At 37.9% G+C, this 8,523-nt stretch overlaps 2 protein-coding genes across 5 annotated transcripts in view; one reads left to right on the forward strand and one right to left on the reverse strand.

Moving 5' to 3' along the window:
• Positions 1-645: 645 nt before the first annotated feature.
• LOC149047632 (uncharacterized) lies at positions 646-5,332 on the forward strand. Of its 4 annotated transcripts, XM_089204007.1 has the most exons (7): positions 646-756; positions 1,032-1,179; positions 2,070-2,196; positions 2,477-2,569; positions 2,959-3,087; positions 3,938-3,996; positions 4,940-5,258. In XM_089204007.1, the coding sequence occupies exons 2-7, from the start codon at positions 1,177-1,179 to the stop codon at positions 5,018-5,020; spliced, it is 492 nt and encodes a 163-aa protein (XP_089060133.1). In that variant the 5' UTR covers positions 646-756; positions 1,032-1,176; the 3' UTR covers positions 5,021-5,258. The 4 variants fall into 4 exon arrangements, with proteins under 4 accessions (XP_089060133.1, XP_089060130.1, XP_089060134.1 ...); XM_089204004.1 differs by lacking the exon at positions 1,032-1,179 and having other exon boundaries at positions 666-756; XM_089204008.1 differs by lacking the exon at positions 646-756 and having other exon boundaries at positions 1,032-1,144.
• A 2,592-nt stretch (positions 5,333-7,924) lies between these two features.
• LOC113683694 (uncharacterized) overlaps positions 7,925-8,523 on the reverse strand; it is an 8,904-nt gene continuing 8,305 nt past the window's right edge. Inside the window, exon 6 of the transcript XR_016185884.1 lies at positions 7,925-8,294. The gene's annotated coding sequence lies outside the window, so the exon portion shown is untranslated. The remainder of the gene's footprint in view (positions 8,295-8,523) is intronic.

The following is an 8,523-nucleotide window of genomic DNA, read 5'->3' on the forward strand; positions in this document are numbered from 1 at the left end:
AACAAAGTTTAATTGACCTGTATTTTGATGCAGGTAATTTAGTGTTAACAACTGGGTTGAAAACGTAAATTAGCCACCGTAAAGGGTAAAAAAGCTGACGTTTCGAGCGTTAGCCCTTCGTCAGAGCTTTTTTTACCCTTTGTACGGTGGCTAATTTACGTTTTCAACCCAGTTGTTAACACTAAATTACCTGCTATACTCTCCCACCGACGCAGCACCACAGTTTCTTTAGAAACTTACCCCTTTATTCATCTGTATTTTGATGGTTTGTCATTTATATTGCAGCCGCTAAGATAGATCAGGCTTGTCACGAAAAACTCTGTTATCGACAAGAAATCAACTATTGGCGTGAAATCTTAAAAAATCAAAGGACTTTCGTTTCGATTCCCAACTTTCGCGAAACTTCTGAACTGATGGGGGATGCTACTAAAATTAGATTTCTTTAAATCGTTTAATGAACCAATTCAAAAAAAATTTATTTGTAAAAGATTGTCTTGAAAGTGGTATAATTTTACAGGTAACTTCAGTTTGTACCCTGAAATGACACCGACGCTTGAGAATTTAAGAAAGGTATTTAAACTCATAACCTGGCTCATTTCCATGATTACTCGAAAGTCACACTGTTAGCTATCAATCTATCAAATAATTCAAAAGATCATTTACGTGTATCGAAACCTCCTAATCAAAAGAAGCAAGAAATGTATTAGAGCTAGTTGAAAAGAAGTCCTCCTCATCAGATTTGCGGAACTGTCCAAAGTAAGCTATTAACAGAATCTTAAATGTCGGAAATTGACAAGCAATAATTTACCTTCACTGAGTTATGTAAGTCAGCCAAGAAAACATGATGGACTCTCAGACTTGGTTTGATGCTACTCTGGTTTAAATATTTAATGAATGTAACCGAAGAAGTTACAATTCATAGACCCAAAGTTTCGACAGTCCTCGCTAGTGCCTTCATCAGGGTGATCTAAACGCTGCAACAAGAGGTCCTTTTATACGATCACTAATTAGCTACCTTTTTTTCTAACTAGGTGTAAATAGGCGTCAGCAAGTAAGCCGCCATCATCACGATTTAAGGGAGCGTATGCGGAGTTAATATGCCAAGCTTCCAAACAAACGGCGCTGGTGGTAACGCTGATTAGTGGTGACAATTTTAGACTTATCCCACCCATTTGTATGGTTAGTTAGGCATGTGTGCTCCGATAAAGCTTAATTTTCTTTTTTGCAAAAGAAAACCGCTTTTTGGTGCTCTTTCAAACGTGTACCAAACTGACATTTGGTTCCGTGTTCCCTCATGTTCTTACGAGTAAGCAAAAGAGAAAATGCTTGGAATTTAGTCGAATGCTTTAATAAGAGAACAACACGCTTAGGAATGGGAACTTAGAGTTCATTACTGCGTATTAAATCTGTGCCCCGGTACTCACAGGTGCTGGTCATGTTAACTGAAATCTAGGCAATGACCTCGTACGATTTTCATTCATAATTTACTTGAAAATTTCATGTGTATTTGAAATATTCTATTCAAAAAGCAGTTGAAAAGGGCAGTGATGCCTGTCACAAAATGGTTCTTCGTATTTTCGACCTATTTTTTAAGACTGCACGTAAAAACCTTGCTCTTTAGCCTGCGCTTCAGAGCATCGATGGCGCTTTTTGACCGAAGACGAACAAACCCAAGCTTAGAACACATAGCTCCCACAAGGCGAATAAGTAATCAATCGCTCGAGGCAAATAAATATACGCTTAAAAAAAAGATAATCAACTGACCTAAGGGGCCATTATATTCCAAAAGTTATAGAGTAACGTGTTAGTTTCGCATCAGCTCTTTCCAGTGACGCTATCGTTTTTTGTCACGGCTGACACCGACAGAGGAGTTGTCGAGGGTTCGCCTTCTGCTCAAGAGAATCATTTTCATATCAAGAAATATCATTTTCTTCACTTAGCCGGCCGTGTATGAAAGGCCGTGACCACGGTAACAATATACCTAAAGGTAAAACGGCAGAAACCTACCCCTTCAATCCTAGAGGCAGTCTGCAACTGGTTTATATTTTACTGATTATTATATATTTCAGGTCTATGATCTGTGGATATTTTTTCGACCGATGGCTTCCAAAATTCAATACCAGGCTGTTATAATCGTCTGTTTCTGCTGTGTTATGCTATCTACTTGCTTAAAAGTCAACTATGTGAGATACTGTGGTAAGACCAAAATTATTTTACTCGTTTGTGCCCAAAGAAAAGCGCAAATGTGACCTTTGTTATATCGTTTCGCGCACAGAATAGTGAAACTGAATGTTATATTTCGAAAGGTGTTTAGCCATTTAAAAATTGATGGGGCAGCACCAGAAAACTTGGTTTTATCAAATGAGTTGATAATGTGAATTGGACACCACAGAGCCGGATGGTAAAGCTGACATCTCGAGCTTTGCAATCACAAAAAGTTTATTTCTAACTCGTTGGCTATTCCATTCCGTTACAGGTCCGCCAGATAAAACGTTCGCGTTTAAAATTACCCCATGGCCAGTGATAAAACCTGGTGGTGTTCTCAATCTAAGTTTCAAGCTCACTCCTTGTAAGTTTTAAACTTTATTCTAAGCCCAGCTGTTTCAAAAAGTGGTATCTGTACAATTTCCTAATCATGTAGCTGTACTTCAGTACTTATTTCCCACATACCTCGACCCTGAAGAAGTCCTCCAGTATTTCCGCAGTGTTCATTCACGAGTATCTGTTAGGAAAAACCTTCAGGTTTCCGTAAATTACCGAATTACCTGAAATATTCTAAGCTTACGTATGCATCCTGTCGATTTTTAATGTCAACATTGATTCCCTCCTGCAGGCATCTCCTGCATGCGAATTTAAACCAATGATGTCAGTTAAATGTGATTCATTTTTTAATCATCTTAAAAATTTTACGTGCAATATATGCAGCTTTATTTCTGATTACGCTGTATTTTTCTAAAGCTGTAGACGTTTTTTATTCAACACTCCGTGCTCGCATTACCTCGAAGAAAGACCACCAAGTGTTGGTTGATCGTGTGATGAATTTAGGATGCAAGCGCACCAAACTACTTTGCAACCTGGCGGCAGGAGGTTTGTGTGTAAAATCGAATTCCTTAGAATGGTTTTTTTTCCTCTAAAAGTTGCCAAGATTGTCTCCTTTTTGCTGAAGATAAATAATTGGAATTCTGCCACCTTAGATATTTCAGTTCTAGATTCGTTTCATCTTTAGACTGTTTACGATGTGAAGTGACGCTTTGCAATGATGTTCTAAGAGAATTACTAGTTAAAAACTCGTACAAATATACAAGATACACCCCTAGTGAACACAGTGGTCAAAACTAGGGCATGCTCGAGGGATCAAATCTGGCCGGCTGGGCACCGAATTTCCCGCGCAAAAATTCTAAGGAAAACATAAGAAAAGAAAACCACTGTCTCACAAAATAAGCAGAAGGAAATTGGAATGTTCACAAGAATCTGTAAAAGGAAGCAAAGAAAGGGGAAAGAAAAACTCGAGACTTCGAACACTAAGCTTACTCAAGTACGGGCATCCTCAGTGTCGATTTAACACACTGTTTTGAGCTTTACCAAAACCTTGCACGCGTCTAAAACACCATAACCTAATGGCTTGTGTGCTTGTTTATAACTTCTGTGAGACAGCTTGGCTCTGACAGCCTGAAAAGACGCCACCTAGTCATAACAACGCTCGCACACGCCTGACATAGGGCAGACGCTTGAACGCTGTGTTTGCCCACTACCACTAAAAGCCTTCCAAAGGTGTTGAGTGTATTTGACAGCTTTATAACCTGACCACTAATCTAATCTCGGTTTCTTATGCAATCCTATGAGTAATTTAATGACTTACTTAAGACTGCAACGTTAGGTGAGCAAGGAGGGGTTTTGAAGTCAACTAAAAATTGAGGAGCTTTATATGTTTTCCCAGAAACCTTAACCAAGTCAGTCAATGGAATACGCGTGGGGAATTTTCCACCTGGCCTAAAGGTATTTCAAAATACAATCACTATCAGTCAGTTCACCAGCTCACAAATTTAATTGCATCCGAACGCAGGGTCATCTATAGGTCATTGGCATCTCTGATCAGAGGTTCATACTTTTTCCTTCTCGTGTAGCTGAAATTAAACAGACAAGTAACAGCAGCGAGGATTTTCATTTTCAATTTTCTTCCTTCACTGGTTTGTTCCTCATTTTTTCTATTCCTTTGCAGTCCATGTATTTTCCCCCGTCCCTCCCTCTCTCTGTCTCTCTCCATCTCTCTGTGCTCATTCATTCATTCTTTCAGTCATCGATTTACCCTTTCAGTATTGTTTCTTTCATTTTCCTCCTTGATCTTTCTTTCATTTATGTCTCCTATACTCTCTCATCGGTTTTCAATACAACATCAACCCCCTTAAATCCTTACGAGATCTTAACAGAAGACCACGTCCTTGAATTGGTCCTCGTGTTACTCTGATCACGGGGCTCTGTTCAAGGTTGAGGAAATTGGATATACAATTGTTTCTTACATGAGCCAGTGTAACTGAAATTTTTTCTTTTTGCTTTAACTGAATCAACAAGAAACATTCTTAAATGCTAAGGCTTTTCCAAGTGAATGAAGATTTAGATATATGAAAATTCACATATTTGCCAACTGGGAGCTGGTCAATGAATTGGGTACAAATAAACATCCGAGTGAATGAAGATTTAGATATATGATACCCAATTCATTGACCAGCTCCCAGTTGGCTTGTTAGCTCAATTGGTAGAGCGCTGCACCGGTATCGCAGAGGTCATGGGTTCAAATCCCGTACGGGCCTGAAACTTTTTTTTCAGGTCCTACTTACAACTACTAGTTTCAGTAGTGTTCTTAGCTGCGAGGATCTTCTAATTTCACTTTTCCAAGTATTAATGTTTTTTTTGTGTGTGTCTAATTTCTGTTTCAAACCAGGGAACGGTGACAGGGACAGTTGCGCTGTACAATCAAAACCAAGTAATGTGGTTTTGCATTAAATTTGAAGCAGTCCTATAGGTTGAGTGTGTACAAGAAAACCGATCTTACAGATTTGTAAAATGTTTAATCCTGGCTTAATTTTGTTTTGCTTATTATAACTTTTAAGTAATTTGTTATCTTTAAACTACGTAGCTTTGATCAATGCCCATGAACGCCTTCTGATTCGCGAAATAAGAAATTTGTAATATTTGTAAAGCGCCGATGAGGATATATCTTTCAAACAGCGTTAAATAAAGAAAAAAGGATTGGATCGTTATTAATATAGTGTTCGTGTTTAAATTGTGCGGACATGTTAAATGATTCTTGATAAAGTGTTCATGGAAGTGTAAATGGAACGACCAATGTGACTCTTTTACTGTCGATGTTTATAGTTTTTCCCTTTCCACAGTATACAACCGTCCGGCCTTCCCCACGTTTTAATAGCAAACACGTTACTTGCAAAAAGCTCAAAGCTCTCTTTAAAAGCATTATCGTAACAGGACATTTCATGCTGCTCACGCGCCTGGCCTAGCTTAGACCAGCAATCCAGATTTCTAAAGCTAATACTTAAAGTAGTAACATCATGATCCTCTATATTAAAGGTAACGAAGGCAGTTTGTTCAAGTTTTGATTCCATGTTTGCTCTCGAAGTGAGATCATTTTACTATACTCTACACCTGTATAATAGGATAAATTTCTTAAACAAATTGCTAAACAACTGACAGTTTTATCATTAGCATCTGTTATGTAAGTTATTCTTTTTACTAAAGTTAAGACAGAAATAGCTCAAGAATATGATCATCTGCTAGAAGAACGCACTCTCGCTCGAGCTATCGTCAAGTTAAGCTCTGATTCTTGCAGGTAAGCCGGAATTTTAGCAATTGCAGAGGAGAGGCCTGAAAATTCGGGCTTCGACGCGATTCGAATCGGAACTTTTGATAAACTAGTTATAGTTGGTCGGCTACAACCAAGTGAACTACGAAGCCACACGTTGGGAAAAATGCAAATTTCAAGGGTTCTTTTTCCATGTGAAGGAATTTTATTTGGGAAATTTTTTCATTAAAAACTGAGGTTAAATTCCTCTAATTTTTTCCATGGTAAGCTGATCATACCCGTTTTTCTGCAAGGAAGTTTCTGTTTTTAATCACAGGTCGGCGAGAGGCCATTGTGAAACAATTATTATAATAATCATTTCCTACATTCCTGTTGCATACAATTCGCTGATTCAGCCGGTAAAATTTCCTCTTTTCAAAGATAACAATTTATTTTCAAAGTTCTATCAACGCTGACCACAAACATCTGATTCTTATACAAGGAACAGTTATGTTTTGTATTTTTTTTACGAGCGGGTGAGAGGCCATATGCATAATTATAAAGTTATTTTGAATGTAGTGTCATGGTAACCATTGAGAAAATTACATCTTGAATAGATAGTTTAGGTTGTTTAGTGGAAAATGTCTTTTAGTGAGGCTAAGCTTAGTCATAATATAAGTGACAGGTAACCACGTATTTGGGGCAGGAAAAACCGTTTCGACACCAGATCACGGAAAAATTCTTAAAGCGAAAAAAAAACAGATATAGACACGGCAGTCGAAGCAGAGAGTAAATAAAGCATGCTGATCTTTTCAGTCTTCCCCAAAAGAGCAACAACAAGTCGATAAAAGTAAAATTATCTATCAAACGTGCGTAATGCAAATGCTTTTCGAAATCTTAACCACAGTAAGCAAAACTAACCCTTCCAAAACAATCGCTCCAGTGAAAAGTTCGTGTCCGGCTATTTGTTGACAGCCTGTGCGTTGTAAGTGAAGGAATGGTGCACATAACACGTATTAACTTTTAAACTATAGAAAAATGTTCTACCGACCTTTCCAACCCCGCCAGATCATAGCAATGAAGTCCGCAGGAAGGACAGAACCATTACACCGGGTAGATTAGCATACAATTCGTTGACGTTTTATCAATTCATGGGTGATGTTACGAGGAGAAATTGGATGCTGGTGACACTTAGGGTTTAGAGTTAAATCTTGGAAAACTTGTGAACTTGGAAGGAAATTTCCCCTCTTATCTCGATTATTGCTGCACCTCTCTTTTTAAAATGAATAAAATGCCCTCATATTTTGATTTTGTTTTCCTGTCTCAAGAAGGAAATGTGGACCTTCCAAGATAGTGGAGGTTGAAAATAGCACTTCAGAGAGGAAGATCAAGCATTGAAGTCGAAGTCATACCGTGTTGCAACAGATAAATGTGGAAAGTCGGATATCGAAAGTTAACAGTCGGCCAGATTAGGACGTAGAAGGCTTAGAGGTCGAAAGTCGCAAATTAGAAGTCCCTGGCTGGAAGTATGAAAATTATTCGTCAATGGTTGGAAGTAAAACTCCGAACGCTGGAAGTCTGAAAATTAAAAGTCGATAGTCGGAAATAAAACTCCGAACTCCGAAATCGAATGTCTGAAATTAGAAGTCGGATAAACTGTTGTAGCATTAATTTGCGGGCCGGTAACAAAATCAATAACATATTCTTCATTGCCCCATTAAACATCTAATGATGTATTGAAATCCAAAGTGAAGTCATTAAGAGTCCATTTAGATAAGGAAAGGACAAATGTGAAGTTTTTCGGGGATGGGTCGAGGTGAGTATTGTATTTTTCTTTCGTTTATGTTTTATCTTTTTTTGATTGTTCCTTTTTATTCTTTTATTAAAAGTTTAGGATGTATCTTTATTTTTCGGGGCAAACATATATTTCGTTACTCATCATTTTACTTTTCGACGATCACATGATGCATATTATGAAACTGCAGCTTTAAAAACTGCTTCCTTGCTTATGATCAGATCATGCGTAGCCACTACAAAGATTACACCGCTCCTTTTATGGCAACCACGTGATGGATAGACATCGCAACTTTTAAACTGCTTCCTTGTTGACAAACACATGATGCACCGACATGCACCGCAACTTTTTAATTTCTTCACAGGTTACAAACATATGATGCATGGACACCACAACTTTAACCTGCTTCTTTGTTGACAAACACATGATGTACGACTGCAACTTTTAAACTGCTTCCTTGTTGAGAAACACCACAAATTTCAACCATGGAGAAAACAACTTTTAAACTCCTTTCTGATGAATACTCAGCATGTAGACTCCACAAGCTTCAACTGAAGCTGTACTAAAAGTTTACCATCATTAGACAAGGTTTGTTTCCATCTACGTCGTTTTATACTTCATCCAAATTCCGCTCTTGAATGGTGAACCAACTCTTCTTGGAAGTTTAGATTTCTCTTCTCAATTTTTATGAGATTCTTAGACCGGCTGTAATGAAACAAAAGATGTTACAGTTATATTTAGTTATTCAGTCATATAAATGATTCGTTTTTTAAAAAGACCTTTGCCATCATTCAAGTAGCTAGGTCTACAATCAACAACCTGACAATGTTTTATACTAAGGGATCTAGCTTGATATCCTTCTTGTGATTAAAGCGAAGTTTGAATCCTCACGTCGCTAAAAGGTAGGGGCACCTTTCTCAATACATTTCTTACA

Source organism: Pocillopora damicornis, chromosome 4 (genome assembly GCF_964200805.1).
Source record: "Pocillopora damicornis chromosome 4, jaPocDami1.2, whole genome shotgun sequence".
NCBI lineage: Eukaryota > Metazoa > Cnidaria > Anthozoa > Scleractinia > Pocilloporidae > Pocillopora > Pocillopora damicornis.